This window comes from Gopherus evgoodei, chromosome 6, assembly GCF_007399415.2.
Source record: "Gopherus evgoodei ecotype Sinaloan lineage chromosome 6, rGopEvg1_v1.p, whole genome shotgun sequence".
NCBI lineage: Eukaryota > Metazoa > Chordata > Testudines > Testudinidae > Gopherus > Gopherus evgoodei.
Window position 1 is genome coordinate 16,260,124 of NC_044327.1, and position 16,329 is coordinate 16,276,452.

The window sequence follows — 16,329 nt, forward strand, 5'->3', positions numbered from 1 at the left end:
TAATTTAGTAGGTCCATGCTTAACTTAATCCAGCTGGAGTAACATGGTTAGATAATTAAGTATAACAAAGCCTTCAAATTCTTATCAGACACCTGGACTTAATTTTCAGCTAAACTTTGTTTAAAAAATAAAAATAAAAAAAACTTGGCTCAACGAATCTTCATCCAGGGCTCAAAATTCCTGTTCACGCAAACAGAGTCCTTATTTATGCACAGATCAAATGTACTGATCCAACATTATCAAGCCCTTATGACTAAGCTTTGACTCTGAACAACTACCACTACACTTTAGAGAGTAGTAAACTCTCTGTGGGTATTTTGTCAATCTCAACCACGTGGCTGAAGACTAGACTGCCATCTCTAGTGGTAGTTCTAGTAATATGGGCACTTGTGCACTGGGAATTGGATTGACTCTTGCACCCTAACAAAATTGTTTTAACCAGGTCATTGAACAGCCAGCAGGTAACCATTCTATATCACTACAAACCTGAGCTGGATTTGAACCAGTGCAGTGCAAGGGGTTCCTCTCCCGTTATCAACTTCTTGTGCTGTCCTATCCCACAGCTCTGTATTTTTAATTTTATTTGCAGCTTTTAACAAGGAGGATTTAGAAATGTTTTCAAAGGACCTCTTGCTTATGTTGCAGATCTCCATTGTTACCCAATAGTTCAGTTTTTATTTCCTTTCAGAAATAAGGGCCTAAGAAAGTGAGAGAGAGGCATTCTCCTAAGTGCATGTCCTGGGGTGCACTCACCGCAGATGGCGCTTCCCCTTGGTTGTTCAGGAGACTAGTTCTGGCCAGGCATTATGCCATCCTGTGGTGCTGTCTCTCCCATCGTCCTCTTGTCTTGCAGACCCAGAAACTGCAGCCTCGGCTTTGTGACTCGGCCCTCTGGCTAGGTCACTACATGGTTCCCCTTCTGTGGGGTGTAACAGTCTGTCCTGGAACAAATAGTTCCAGGTGGTTCAGTGTCCTCTGCCTAGTATGTGCCGTGGCTGGTAGAGGAACCCAAGCCCACCTTCTACTTTGGGTTCCAGCCCAGGGGTCCTCTCTTCAACAACCAAGGTCTGGTCTCCTATTCCTTGCTGCTCTTCCCCTGAGCCTTCTCCTACCTTCCTGCTCCCCCTGCCCCCGTTTACTAGCCTCCCAACTCCCTCCTCCCAGGGAGTATCTGCCGCCTACTTCTTTGCAGCCCCTTCTGTTGCCAGCTACCTGGCTTTATATAGGACCCTTCTGTTCCTGTCCAGCTGAGCTTCATGTCTGATTAATCAATCTGTGCTCCGTGGCTGTTCCAGGTGCCACCTATGGGTTAATTGGGCCTAATTTACTCTCTCAGGGCCAGTGTGGGGAGTACATCCTGTCAGAGTGCTTTACTCAGGAAACTCTCCATTGACGTCAGCAGTGATAAGAGCTGAATAGGTGCTGAACCTGCCAGTAGAAAACTATCGGTTAATCATCGTTAGCTCTGGAAATAACTGCTTGGTCTTTCAGACCCTCAGTTGTTATATACAACAATGTCAGAAATGTACAATATGGGGCTAGTTTAACATTTGCATTGATGTTACATATTATTTTTTTTTACCCTTGCAGAATTTTACTATAATTTATGTTAAGATGGGTTACCCTCGTTTGCCTGTGGAAAAACAGTGTGAATTGGCGCCTACTCTCCTCACTGCAATGGAAGGGAAACCTCAACCACAGCAAGACAGGTATGATTATCTGCACTTGGAATGAAAGACGCCTATATCGTTAGAATAAAATGAAATGCGCTTTTTCTTGGTCATCATTTGATTACCTAGAAAGCCTTGCATGTTGGATAATATATTCAGAAATCCAGCTTTGCTTCCTGACCATTAGTTAGCATGGAGGATGCATCAGGGCAGGGATTGTCTCATATGTTGAATCTATATAATGCCCAGCACAATAGGGCCTCAATTTGATAGAGGGGTGGGGTCTCTAGGTGGTACTATAGTACGGATATGTCTACATTTTCAAAAGCAGATGACGTTTTGGAGTGCCCAGCTTGAGACACCTTAAAGAAACCTGACCTTCAGAGAGCGCAAGCACTGGCCCTCTGAGAGCTGGGGCCTTTTTAAAGTGTCACATTGGGCACCCGAAAATTGAGGCATCCAAACTTGTGTCATGTTTGGAAATGTATCATAATAGACAAGATTCTGACTATTACAGACCAGGTATAGGAGCTGCTGTGTGCCAAGCACTTCTGGCAGTGTAAAGGGACCCTAAAATGAGTGTAAATGATATCTTCACTTACTTGAAAGTGCCTTTATGCTGCCAGAGTGGTAAAAAGTGGTTTAATTATAAACGAGAATCGGGTGAAATCTTGGCCTTGTTTGAAATCAGTGGCAAAGTTCCAGTTAACTACAGTGGGGCCAGGATTTCAACATAGACATGTAAGTGGGAACTGTTGGGTGCTGAGGCCTTTTGGAAATCTGGCTGAACATGTACAGCAAATAGACATGGTGTATGTATGCTTCATTACTCTGGGTCTGATTCCCATGAGGTGCTAATCTCCCTCTACTCCACTTACTTTCAATGGGACTTTGAGGGTGCTCAGCCCTGTGCAGGATCAGAGCCCAAGTTTTGAACAAGAGATATTCTCTGTGAGTCTCTTTGGTTGCAGTTTCTGAAGCGAGAGAGAGAGAGTGAGTGAGTGTGTGTGTGTGTGTATGTGTGTGTTTACATGAATTCACATAAGTACAACGTAGTAATGTTCTTAAAAATGTGGACATAGATAATGAATTCTTATTGGTTGTGGGTTTGTATTTGTTGTTTTGTTTTTTTAAACACAACCCCCCAATTTTCTTCCTGCCTCCATTTGTTAGACATATTGGGTATCAAAAGAAAGCTGCCAGAATAGGAATCGGTTGACTTTCCTAAATCTCTGCTGTGCAGTTTCTGTTTAATGCTAAGAATCAAACGGTGTTTTTGTAAATAGTTGCAGTAAATATAATTGTTTTTCAGCCTAATGCATCTTCTAATACCAACCCTTTTTCACATGAAATATCCTGTTGAACCATCGAAAGCAGCTTCTCCATTTAATCTTGCCGAAAAACCAAAGACTGTACAGCTGCTCTTAGACTTTATGTTGGATGTGCTCCTTTTGCCTTATGGGTAAGTGAAGGCGAGCGCAGCAAAACCCTGTTGTAACACTTGGAGTATCTTGTATGATGGGTGATCGGAAGTGTGCACAAAAGAGACTTTTTTTTTTTTAAGGTGTGCTCCTTTACCTCTCATTCCAATAAAATTGATGAGGCTCTGATTTAGGAAAGTACTTGAACAGGCACCTTATTTTAAGTTTGTGAGTAATCCCATCCCTATTCAGCAGAGGGTTTAAGTGCTTTATTGAATCTATGTCTTACAAATCTCTCATTGACTTCCGTTGGGAGTAGGATCAAGCCCTTAGAGAGGTAAACTGTGGTTTTAAATAATCATGATTTTTACAATAAAATAAAAATCAAACTGATTCATCATCTCTCCCCTGCACCTCCCCATTTCTGTGCTTGGTCTCTTGGGGCCCGACCATCCACGGTTCTGAGCACTCCCAACTGCACTAGATAGTAATGGGCAGTGAGGGCTCATATCTCACAGGATCGGCCCCGCAGCGATGAGATTGATGTTATGACTTTCTGCTCATTAGAGATGTCATCTGATTAACAGCTGGTGTGGGTGTGCACATCAGCTCCCAGAGCAAGTTTGTGTACACTAATTATTTACAGAGCAGTTTGGTTTTACTGATCTTGCTCTTCTGCATATTTAATCAATACTTTTCGAAAGCCACTTCCCTTTGACTCTGTGTTTGCCACTCATTTATATTGTTCCGGAAGAATTCACTTGGAAGGACACTGGAAATTATTTTAAAAGCATGACTTCTCCCTCCCCACCCCCCTGGATTGTCACTTGACTGCAGGTGACAGCTGGGATGTTCTAATGCACCTGAGTGAGATAGGAGGACACACCCTTTTATATTACAGCGAGACTAGTGCTCCTGGTGCACTTTGAGTGGGATTTTCAAAAGTTTCAAAGAGCTCTGGCCAAAATTTTCAAAAGTGACCAGTGATTTTGGGTGCCCAACTTCAGACATCTTTAAGAGGTCTGATTTTTGGGAAGTGCTGAGAGAGTATCTCAATTTGGGCATCCAGAATCACTGGCCATCTTTGAAAATCTTGGTTTGTGTGTGGAAACTATACATAGCCTATTGTAATTTTTGATTTACCCTTCTTGGCATAAAATTACTCGGTGGCACTTGCTCTGTGATTATGCTTCATGGGTCGGATTTGGTCCACGTGTTATGAAGCCGTTATGATGATAAATCTATCAGGAATGAGTGCTGTCTAAATAGATCCTTATTACCTTCTGTTGTATTTAGTGGTACAGCCTGGAGGGGGAAGGAATATCTCAGTATTAGGCTATGGCTATTGATCAGGCAGTAGAAGGATCTGTATTCCTGTTCTATAGGTGATAGTTTGTTCTGAACTGAACTTCTGCTGGAACTGAATCTTGGAGTGAATGACCAGGTCTCTGTTCCCAGTAGCCTACTGCATAGTTGCTTGATTGTTTTGTCTCCTTAAATTTTAGTGCTAAATGTTTCTTGGAGGCTCCAGCTTGCAGTAAGATTTTTAAAAAGGGCTTAAAGGCCCAAATCACAGTTGTTTAAACTCTGCATCAAAGATCATCCTCTAGAGTTGGGATGAGCAGTCGCCTGCACTGCTGAGATTGTTTTCTGTCTCTGTTTTCTGCCATGGCAGATTCTGATTGTTCAGAGCAATAGCAAATTGTTCACATTGGTATCTGTGCCACAATTCTCATGTTCTGATTGGTTTAGCGGGCTCCCCAGCACACAGGGGGAGTGGCTGTTACTCTGGCCCCAAGGAATGCATGTGGGTGCTCGCAGAAAGACTTAGCTGGTTACTTTCTGAGACTACTTGAACACTGGATCTGGAGGTGTAACTTCCAAGGCATGTAGACGTATGTGTGTTAACTGGTGGAGCTAGCATGATACAAATAGCAGTACAGCCATTGCAGCGCAGGCCGTGGGCTAGCCGCACGAGTAAGTACCTAGGTCCTAGGTGTGATTGTACTCGGTGGCCACCCAGGCTAGTGCAAGAACATTTACCCGAGCTTGCGTCAATACCCCAGCCATGCTGGAAACGAAACCTCCAGTTCCAGTGTCGATGTACCCTATGAAAACCAGGGCCTGAGCCCCCAATTTGAATTCTGTTGCCTGTCTCCTCTATCAACACTGCAGAGATGGGCTGTTTCCAAGGGGTATTTGTGTTTTTTGCCACAGCTCTCCCCTCTCTTCACATCCCAGGGTTGCCCCCTGAGCAGTAGGAGGCCTGCTTTATGCCTTCTGTGTGTTTTCATGCATCCCAGCCTCCTCTGTGAAACTAAGGGGATCACAGAAGATTAGGGTTGGAAGAGACCTCAGGAGGTCATCTAGCTCAACCCCCCTCATACAGGCTCCAGTTGGTACTTGTATAAGAGTTTTTATCAAATAGTATTTAATGTGTGTTGAATTCTAACCTGTAGAACCTCATTAATTCTTAATTCACAGATCCACTAACCTGCTAACGCTTACCCAAAAACCCTGCTATCCCTCTCCTCTCTCAGCAAACATTTAATAGAGCATTATTGGGAAGCCTGAAGTTACTGGGCCTTTGTTCCTTTCACAGCATTTACGATAGTAGACTGACTGTTATGCTGGGAAGTATCATCTGAGCTACTTGCTCAATTAACAAACTACATCTTGTGATGCATTGTTGTGTTCGCTTACAGGCTAACCGTAACTTGCAATGGATCTTGGCAAGACGCTGCTGTGTGTTTAAATAGTCTTACTTATGTATATATGTGACCTTACACTCCATGTGTTTTATGGAAATATGCTTACAAGTGTGAATATGATGTAACTGGAATATGCTTTATGCAAAAGGTCTCTTGTAAGGTATCATTACAAAGCTTATAATCTACTGAGTATGTTCATCCTGTTTGCATGAATGTATCATTCTTGTATCTGAAGCTAGAAATATGAAGTATTACTCTGAAGTCCCAAGCTGGGAGGGATGACTGGCTCAGAGGTAGTTTCAGCACATCAGGTGATAGTCCCAAGGGGTCTCTGTGACCGAACCTGTCACAATATGGTCAAAAAATATTTGAGGGGAAGGGCGGAGTGATATTTATTTTGATCTCTTAGGTGCTTGTAATGAGGAATTGACTTCAGTTCATCGGATAGTTCAATAAGTCCACTCAAGTGTTCCTTTTTTCCTTCCAGATATGTACTGAATGAATCCCAGGGTCGCCAAAACGTGCCATCGGCACAGGGCTCTTCTGCATCCAGTAGTGCTGGAAGTTCGGGGATCCCTCAGCCTCCTCCAGGGATGAGCTTTTATGCAGCCAAACGGGTAATTGGAGATAGCCCATGGACACCTGAACAGCTGGAACAGGTAATGCAAATCATGTGGGCTATGCAGGTGTATGATACGGGAACTTCAGTAAAACGACTTGGTGGGTACAATGGCTGCAACATGCAAGGAATGCATGGTGTGGAAGTAAATGTAGAATTCACTCCAAAAAATGGCTTGCCCAGCTGGTATGTAAAGCACACGATGCCTGACTAGGTGTCTGTAGTCTGTGGCACGTTATTTTGAAACCTGCACTTCATGCATTCAAGCACCTACAAATGATTAGAGTGAGACAGAGGTGTGAGGCTGCCACATTTTTCCTTCTAACTTTAAAACATATTTTCAGAACTAGCTAGTAAATGCCCAGCTGAGCTCTGTCTTTGCCTGTGTCTTTCTCTTGGATGTAACAGAGTTTCTGAACTCTTCTGTCAGTTCATTTGCAGGGGAGGTTTAACATAACTCTTTGCCACCTAGAAAGCTTAGTTTCTCAGCTGAGGGCATGCTGAGGAGTTGGAAAGAGTGAGAGTTTCTCTCTCTAGGATTACAAAAGGCCCAGATTTCAGTCTGCTAAACCTTGACATTAATGTGGCATGTCGGCTGGTCAGTAATTTTTACTTTCTCTTCTACGTTGCTGAGCAGTGTAAACTGGGAATAGTAAAGTTCATTGAAGCTGAACAGGTACCAGAGCTTGAAGCTGTCATACACCTGGTAATAGCCTCTAGCGACACACGACACAGTGTAGCAACTGCGGCAGACCTGGAACTGAAAAGCAAACAAAGGTAATGGCTTCTGTTTAAGAATTGGGCACTGGCATTTCTAATAATAATATTTGCAATTGGTGTAGTGATCCTGAAAGGGTACAGGCTGAGAGGAGACAGCAAGTTTATCAAATGGGAAAGCCACACTGCTCTCTGGCAATGGACATTTATCCCGCTGGCTAATCGCTTCAGCATTGCCCTGGGCTGTCATCTTCCACAACAGCAGCAGCAAGGTTTCTGTAACCCGTCATCTTGCAGGATGACTGTCTCCTCCCCAGCCAATGCTGAATGGAAATAATGCTCCCCTTGGAGGAAAATCTGTGATTTTTTTTTACCTCAGGCTGGCAGGCTGTTTGCTGAGTTGCTTGCTAAGCAGAGGCTGCTCCGTTCACACAGGAGGCAGCCTGGTGTTCATGCAGCTTGTGGTTGGCGCATTCACAAACTGGTTTCCTTATTATTGAAGCTGGATTGGTCAACCTTTTGAATGTGTGTGGGTGAATTCTGTACTGCTGAGAGTGTGGGGCTAAGTAGTATTGGTTTGAGCCAAGCACAGCATAAGCAAGTGATGTGACGCCTTCTCCAGTGCACCTCAGTCATGGCCAGAGAGATTATTTTAATTCATTGGAATAATTTGGTTGAGGAAATGACTCCATTCTTTCAAGCCTGGTTGTTCACTCCCCTTGTGGTGGTATTGTGAGCCCTAAAAACTGCCTTGACGTGTTTGTTTAAACACATCTTACATTATGTATGCAACTGCTAGATGTCCCATATGTTAACCCCGTGTTTAGGGCTCAGTTGTTATAGGCAAAAATACGTGTGCCCTCCTCCTTGATTTTACTTACTTACTTACTTACACACACACACAAACACACACACACACACACACACACACACACACACACACACACACACACACACACACACACACACACACACACACACACACACACACAATTATTTCAGCTCATTTGGCTGTGGACACCACCGTTCAAAGGACAACATAGGACACTGGGGCGAAAGGTCCTCGGTCAATGATTCAAGCTCAGCTCAGGTCTATAGTGACAAAGTTGTTCTGATCAGATGGCTATTTGTTGGCCTGTGTGAAACGGGTTTGGGCTAAATCCACTTCCCAGCTTACAAGGGTCCCTATTGCTAAAACCACCGTAGTGATTGCCCTCCCGGTTGACAGTCTCATCGGAGAGGCCAAGGATGAATGGGACTGGAGCTTGAAGTATCTTCTCCCCTGTAGGGGTGTTCCAGCCAGGTCAGAGTCAAGGCGCAGTGCTAAGAAGCTTGTGGTCGCTAGTGCCCATGCCAAACCAGTTTTGTGGATAAACGGAAGTCTTTGTTTTCCAGGGCAGTTACTTGGGCTGAAAGTGATTCCCTCCCCCGCACTCCCCCTTCAGTGGGAAAGGAAGAGAAGGGAACAACTGCGGGTTTTTTTCCATTGCTTATTTGGAAGCAAAAATCATCTGTGGAGTACCTGGCTGTGACGACTTGCTTTTAATTTCTTATAATTCTTATAATTCTTTACCTCATGACTGCAGATTGTAGGTGGGCTGAGAGTGCACTTGAAGCTAATTAGATTTAGTTTTTTCCCCTCAGAACATTATACAGTGCTGTAAAATATATTTGTAAATAATTAAGGCATAATTTTAACTTGTTCCTTTAACAATTCTTTAGCTTAATTGACTGGAATAATCCTACTATCGTCAACAAAATGTACAAAGTGTACCTTGGGGATATACCACTGAAAACTAAAGAGGTAAGACTTGCTTCCAGAGCTGTGTTCCTGCTTTATTCATGAGGATCTTATTTTATTTGCCTTGGTTTATTTGCTGGACAAAGCATCCATTTTTAGTTTGTCACTTCCTTTGATCTTTGTTTTTGCCAAGCAGTTGCTGTTGAGTAAATATTTTTTTTTCTTTTTTGAAAAAGATACACACTTCCATGAATTATTAACAATCAAGTAGTAGTAGCCACATCCAAAGAAATATCTTCCATCTTGTTCCTGACAGGGAGTTGTTCTGAAGCCAGAACTGAAACGAGATCCAGTCAGCACCCGGGTTAAATTAAAGATTGTTCCTCATCTTCTGCGTTCCAGACAAGCTGCAGAAACATTCCCAGCTAATATTCAGGTAACACCTTCACTCCACAGCAGCTATTCATAACATATCTACTACTATTGTATCATTCCTCCAGTGCCTAGGATAGAGTTGAAACTTAACTACTGCATGTGATAGCTAGGGAAGGAAGGGAATGCAAATAATATTAGAAAATTAAACCAGTCACTGTATCGGATCTTCTCATGCTTCCCACCAGGTGGTGTATGATGGACTCTTCGGTGCAAATACAAACACGAAACTAAGAACTCTGTCCCTGCAGTTTGTACATCATATTTGTGTAAGGTAAGCAACTTAGCAGGTTTATGGGAATAGATGCAAAACTATTTCAAGCAATTTACAGAGACAGCTTTGTATGGTAAATATGCAGTTGTGCTGAAGGCAAAGAATATTTAATTCTATTGCACGTGGGTTTTTTAAAAATATTGAATATCTTTTTGTATGTTAAGCTGTAATACTGGCAGAACAGAGAAGATGATGATGGCAGTTAAAGAACACAATTGGTTTTTGGTATCAGGGACTGTAGGAGGTGCAAAGAATATATTTTAACACGTTTTCTTTTAAATTCCAGTTGTCCAGAAAGTAAAATAAAGCCACTCGGCCCAATGCTTTTAAATGGACTTACGAAACTGATTAACGAATACAAAGAGGTGAGTTGAAAGGTTCTTTGTTGTAGAGTCACATTTATTTAGCTCTGGTCTACACTGGGTGGGGATCGATCTAAGTTACGCAACATCAGCTATGTGAATAATGTAGCTGAAGTTGACGTACTTAGATCGACTTACCGTAGTGTCTTCACCCCGGTGAGTTGACTGCTGCTGCTTCCCTGTCGACTCTGCTTGTGCCTCTCGCCGCGCTGGATTACATGAGTTGACGGGAGAGGGCTTGGGAGTCGATTTTATCATGTCTAGATGAGACGTGATAAATCGTTCCCCGCTGGATCGATCGCTGCCTGCTGATCCAGCGGGTAGTGTAGACATACCCCTAGAGAGACAACGTGGTGAGGTAATACCTTTTATTGGACCAACTTTTTTGCTGAAGGTATTATCTCACCCAGGGCCATCCCTAGGGGGGATGTGGGGCCCAGGACAAACCACCCTTCCCACTCCTTTCCTCACTGTCCAGTAGGCAACTGCTTGCCTCTCCCCCACATCTCCTGCTCACCCTCCCGCCTCACCTGAATATCAGGACAAATGGCATCCTGATCTTAAATCGGTCAGGACATGGGCCAAAGGGCTGAATATTGTGACAGTCCTGATTTTATTGAAGCACGGGGACCCTTGAAGTGCGAGGCCTGGGGCAGTTGCCCCGATTCACCCTACCCAAGGGATGGCTCTGATCTCACCCATCACGTCTCTCTAATATCCTGGGACCAACACAGCTACCACACTGCAAGGATTTATTTGTTTAGATTTATAAAAAAGAAAAAAAAAAAAGATTGGTCTGATTTGAACTGATCTGATTCATATACCTCATTGCTCTTGCACAATGTTCATTTTAAAAGAATGTATAAGGAAATATTTTCAGCAGATAGGTTAGAGAGAGAGGAAGAGTGATCTCCTGGTACTGAACTGTGATCCAAGAGGCCTGGACTAAATTCCCCACTCTTCCATAAATATCCTGTGCGACCTCTGCAAGCCATTTGCTCTGTCTTGCAAACAGTTATGCACATGCATGTGAGTAGTCATGTTGATTGACGGATTTCCATGGCACTATTCATGTACTTGAAGTTAGCACATGTGTAAGTGTTTGCAGGACTGGGACTTGATTCTCTCATGCCTAGATCTGGGGAGGTTCTTAAGTACATGTATAACTTTAAGTATGACCTTGATGTCATTCACTGCCTGATGAAACTTCCATGTAGTGGTCTTCAGGCGTAGGCCCAAGCGGCATGCATTGCAATAGCTTAATACAGAAGTATACAATCGCTTAATACAAAGCATTGGTTAGTGTGTGCAATCTGCATCAGAGGGGATAAGCTCCAACCTTCTGCCCTAACGAAGGCAAAAGACTGCACATAGCCACGATTGTAGCTTACCTCCCAGGAGCAGCCAAGGGGCCAAACTTAGATTGTAGACCACATTGCAAGGGTTCATCCATCTTTTGTCAACGGAGGGTGCGGAAAGTGCTTTTATCAGGTCCTCTAGATGCTTCTCCATTGTGCATCAGCAACCTCTTGCTCCTATCTTGGTTGAGCTTGCAAAGGGAAAACTGAGGCTGTGCGCCGGCAGGGTTTGAAAAATAAAGAGCTGCAGAGGGGAGTGTGGTCTGCAGGCTGGAGGATTGGTTGCGTTGGGTAGACCACTTTGTTGCCTTTTACAGTTTTTCATAACAAGCGAAGTTGAACCAAACACATTTTAAGAATCTTCCGATTCAGGGATGTTTTTGTTAACTACCAGTTTAAATGCCAATAGCCTTCCAGATGGGGGGAGGAGGTGGTGAGGACAGGAAAATAACGGGAGTAGGGCAGGGAGGCAGTGAGAGGAGTAGGTGAGGGGATGTAGCAATGTTAATGTTGCTGAGACATGAGGGAGTTTGGTAACAAAAGAAAACCACATTAGATGCACGTTACTTAAAGCAAGGAGAAAACGGAAAGGATAGGAGTGATGCTGGTAAATGCTGGGTGTAGAATGTAACTCTCTCTCTCTCCCTTGTGTCAGGCGCATTGATAGTGTTTGTGGAGTGTCAGTGAACAGTGCGCAGTTCCAGTCAGTGGTGATGGGCCGGGGTAGCCTCACAGCGATTATTGTGATAGCAGTCGTGGAGCTAGACCCCTTTGTGCTAGGTGCTGCATGGGCCTGATTGCGATACCTTAATTCGGCTGATGGATTGTGTAGGTGAACATGCTGTACGTGGCAAACAGGTGCAGATCTATCCCACGCTAACTGGCTGCCTGGGTCCTGCTGCCGCACGCTGGAAGTTCCTTCATGCGCGGCAGCAGGGTCCACATGGCCAGTTATTGCACAGCAGGCGAGTTTGCTTGACACTTAGCTTGCCATGCACTAGCTGTTCATCTAGACGTTCCCTGAGTAATACCTTCCTCCACGTGAAGTCAGTGAGACCCAAGGCGGGGTAGGGTACTGTTGGGATGATATCGCTTCACAGGTACTACTAGCCATAACTAGAGATGTCGTACTCTGGCCCAAAACACGATGCAGGTTTTCCCAGTGTCCTTTCATAAAGCAAACATTTCTAAAGCACGTTTCCAGTGCCTGATCATGCAAACCCCTTCCTAGTGCAGATTGTCCCTAGTAAGTGACTCCACTAAGGCTGTCAGATGAGGGGTACTGGTATGAGTTGGGGGAGCCTTTCCTTTCCTTATGAAGGATGTGGAGGATGTGCATTTAAGAAGTGATTGATTGGATGGCTGCTACCGGAGCAAAGAGTTTAAATTATTGTTAGCCCGGCGACCCTGACCCTATTGTGTGATGGGTGACGAGCTCTGCTAGAAGTTGGCTGGGGTCAGTGGAAGGTGTCTGTCACTTGCTGGCCATTTCACATACCTACCAAATCCCAGCAGTTTTTCTTTCTTGAAAGATAACAGCAGCTTTTTTGGCATAATTTTCTCTTTCTGTGGGAAGAACGTAATGCATCTGTTCTTCATTTACAAGGTGCTTTGCTCTGGGATTTGATTATTTTCTGGGGCGCTCTGTCCCCGAAACATGTTTCAAAGGTGAGGAGACAGGATATAAAGTAATAGCATAATTGTAAGGGATAGATATATATACGTGTGTCTCTCTCTGCTGACTTGGCTTTTCATTGTTTTATAATTCAAGGACCCCAAACTGCTGTCAATGGCCTATTCAGCTGTTGGAAAACTCTCCAGGTAACTAAAATTCATTTTAAGTAATGGGATGTCGGATATCTTTTCCAAAGCAATTTGTAACTCTGTCAGCAGGCAGGCGAGTTAGTGTCGTGCCACATGGCCATTTGCAACAGAGCACAGTGTGTGGAGAAGCACTGTCATTTCTGCATCTGTAAAATGAAAGATGGTGGTGGTGGATCATTATGCTAGGAATGACTGATGGTAGTTCATGGAAGCATGCAGAGAGGATCTGATAATGGTTCTCTTCTCTAGATTGCTCTAGGTTTGTTAATTTATGATTTTTAGTGGCAGTTAGCTCATGGAGTTCATGCATGCTGTATGTTTAAAAGTGGACCTCCAAACTGGTTATCAAATTGACAGTTTCATAGACTGTCTTGATTTCTGATCCCTGCTGAGTGGTTGTTAATGGGAATAAATGCAGGGTATGGATATGACTTTGCTCTCAAATGCTTTTTAAAAAACCTACTCAAGTGATTCTATTTCAGTCGAATGCCTCAGCTGTTTACCAAGGACATAGCTCTTGTCCAGCAGTTTTTTGAAGCTTTGTGCAAGGTAGGTGATAACATGGGTTTGGGAGAAGGTTGTTATTTAATGCTCTGTTTGGGGGGACACATTGGAGAGTAATGAATCCTCTTGTTTTCATATTGCAGGAAGAGCCCGATACCAGGCTTGCCATTCAGGAGGCCTTGTCTATGATGGTTGGAGCATATAGTAGTTTGGAAGGAGCACAGCGAACGCTTATGGAGGCTCTTGTGGCTTCATACCTAATAAAGGTATTTTATTAGAGATAAATATCATTTTTTAAAGAAGTCAGATCCGCCTGGTATGACCCAAATCCTCTTTTTTTTAATTTCATCAAGGAACCTCCCTCCCCTCCCCCACCCAAATTCTGTTTTTGGCTTGACACTAACGAAAAAGATCAATGATTCACTCAGCTCTAATCTCTAACACTGTCTCCACTGTGTTTTGTTAGAGGTGTTCTGTTCTTCCATTTTCCTTGTACTATTACATCTATGCAGAGGCTTTCCATGTCATGAAGTAAAATGATTTGAAAATGTTCTAGTGACTGGAATAATGATATCCGTGCACCTTTCTTTTTCTTCAAAATTTCCCTGTACCTAAGCCTGTCCTTTTCAGAATTGTTTGTAGTGCAGCTTAATATGCACTTGGAGGTTCTGCAGTTGTATGGATAGTTGTGCACGCATTTCCTGTGACATACACATTTACCTGTGCAAAACTAGGTGTACAAATGCATGACAGTTTTGCCCTTGCAATTCTAGGTATCTGGACCTCCAGACAGTATTCTCTTAAGAGAGACTCTGTCCTACCTCTGGAGATTCTCTTCAGACCTTGTAGAGAGGCTGGGACTCACTGAGCTAATAGTTCTTTTTTTTCATCTCTGGCTACTGTTCTATTTATTATGGTCTAATCCTGCAAATTCTTGTTTTATAACTGCTTAGATTACGGGTTTGAGATCATGGCCCATGATTCCTCATAGTGTGAGCATGTGTGTGTAATTACACATTTAACTATTCACGTTATGCTTACTGCAAAAACTGGTGGTGGTTTTTCTGTGTCCTGCTGCACCAAGAATTGGTTTAGAGAGGTGGCTGCATTGCCCAAGTAGGAGTTGAGACGCAGTAGTGTACCAGATAAGAATACTGTAAAGACTGGTCAATTTCAAGTACAATAGCCTTTTCAGTGTTCATTTAAGTAGCTACTTCAGTGTTGTGTTCTTTTCACTTCAATACCAGTTTAGGATTGGAAGTTTCGCAGGACTGTGTTTGTTCCTCTGAGGCAGAAGTAACACAGAATGGTGTGTAACATAATAGAAGGAAGTACTATGACTGCTTCTGATCTTGAAGAAAATTTTTGAATCCCAAGTACAGCCACTGTTTTCCATAGGAATTTTCACAAAATGTCTATGAAAAAGGATGTTGCTAATTACATTTATGGTGGATGCTCTGACTAGATATGTTTCCAAATGCACTTCCATGTTTCCTTGCACCTCCATAATTACTTTTGGCTTAATTGGATCAGATCTAAAGTGAAGATGGTTTAGATATCTGTTTGCATGCATACCACATGGAAATCCTTTGTTTTGGCTGCAAATTTTTGTTTGCATTATAGTAGAAACTAGAGGCCCCGATCAAGATCAAGACCCACCATGGCAGATGCTGTACAGACATGTACGTCTAATTTGTCTGGATCCATAACTTGAAGGGGCAAAACAATTATTTCCTTCTCCAACTGAAATAAACTTTTTAATTGTTGAAACAACTGTTTAGGTTCATCTTAAGGTTTTTCTTTCATGCAATAGTATTCGTTTAAAAAGCTTTCTGTTTTGATGGGTTAATGATTTTTATTTATTTATTTTTAAGCCTGAAGTGCAAGTGCGTCAGGTGGCTGTGAAATTTGCAAGCACAGTGTTCCCTTCAGATCACATCCCTTCCAGATACTTGCTGCTTTTAGCTGCAGGAGATCCGTAAGTTTCAGGAGATGTTAATTTGCATCTGGGTTAAAATAAATAAAAAATTCAATGCAGTTGTTTGGAAATTGGCCATTGTGTTGTAGCAGTAATGGCAGACTTGCAGAGACCTGTAGCTCTGCCTTATCTTGGCAAGTTAGGGAGGAAGAAGAGAAATCAAAATCTTTCACAGGGTACTTTTGTCCTTTAGTTTAAACCAGAAAAACAAAGTGGGGTGAAGGATGGGAAAGCAACATCCATTGTAAGGATGTACTTACAATGTCAAAACTTGAAGTGCTCAAGCTTTGATTTACCAAGCCATCTTCTAATTAAATTAAGCTAAGTAAATCAGTTGCAGCTAGCGTGTCTTGAACGGCACTGGGTTAGTGATGCCCGGGGAACTGCTGGTTCAGATAAGTGCTTCGCGAGAGGACTGGCAATGGGTCAGCTAAAGGCAGGGTCATAAAATGGTGAAAAAGAAAAGGTGAAGAGAGGAAAACCAAAACTTCTAGGGTGGGGGAGTAGAAAGACTGGAAACTGAAGGCAGTTTGTATAGATTGGTTAAGACACTAGCCTGGTAAGATTGGGATGGTGCTGGATACATTGAGAACACTGTGATATGTAAGCCAAGAAAGTCTCTTATCATCCAGTCTCCTTTCTTCCAGAATCAAAAGGCTGTTTATTTTCTGTAACCTGCAGCTGATTCTCCGCAGTGTTTAAAAAAGCTTCTTTCCTT

At 43.1% G+C, this 16,329-nt stretch overlaps 1 protein-coding gene across 3 annotated transcripts in view; it reads left to right on the forward strand.

Annotated features, from left to right (window-relative positions):
* ECPAS (Ecm29 proteasome adaptor and scaffold) overlaps positions 1–16,329 on the forward strand; it is an 84,541-nt gene that overhangs the window by 23,418 nt on the left and 44,794 nt on the right. For 2 of the 3 annotated variants that reach the window (XM_030568048.1, XM_030568047.1), the window contains exons 4-15: positions 1,591–1,709; positions 2,983–3,132; positions 6,290–6,461; positions 7,059–7,198; positions 8,861–8,942; positions 9,196–9,315; positions 9,500–9,585; positions 9,872–9,950; positions 13,077–13,126; positions 13,612–13,678; positions 13,777–13,899; positions 15,508–15,611. In XM_030568048.1, coding sequence (XP_030423908.1) covers positions 1,591–1,709; positions 2,983–3,132; positions 6,290–6,461; positions 7,059–7,198; positions 8,861–8,942; positions 9,196–9,315; positions 9,500–9,585; positions 9,872–9,950; positions 13,077–13,126; positions 13,612–13,678; positions 13,777–13,899; positions 15,508–15,611 — 1,292 coding nt within the window. The remainder of the gene's footprint in view (positions 1–1,590; positions 1,710–2,982; positions 3,133–6,289; positions 6,462–7,058; positions 7,199–8,860; positions 8,943–9,195; positions 9,316–9,499; positions 9,586–9,871; positions 9,951–13,076; positions 13,127–13,611; positions 13,679–13,776; positions 13,900–15,507; positions 15,612–16,329) is intronic. The other variant, XM_030568049.1, reaches the window with a different exon arrangement.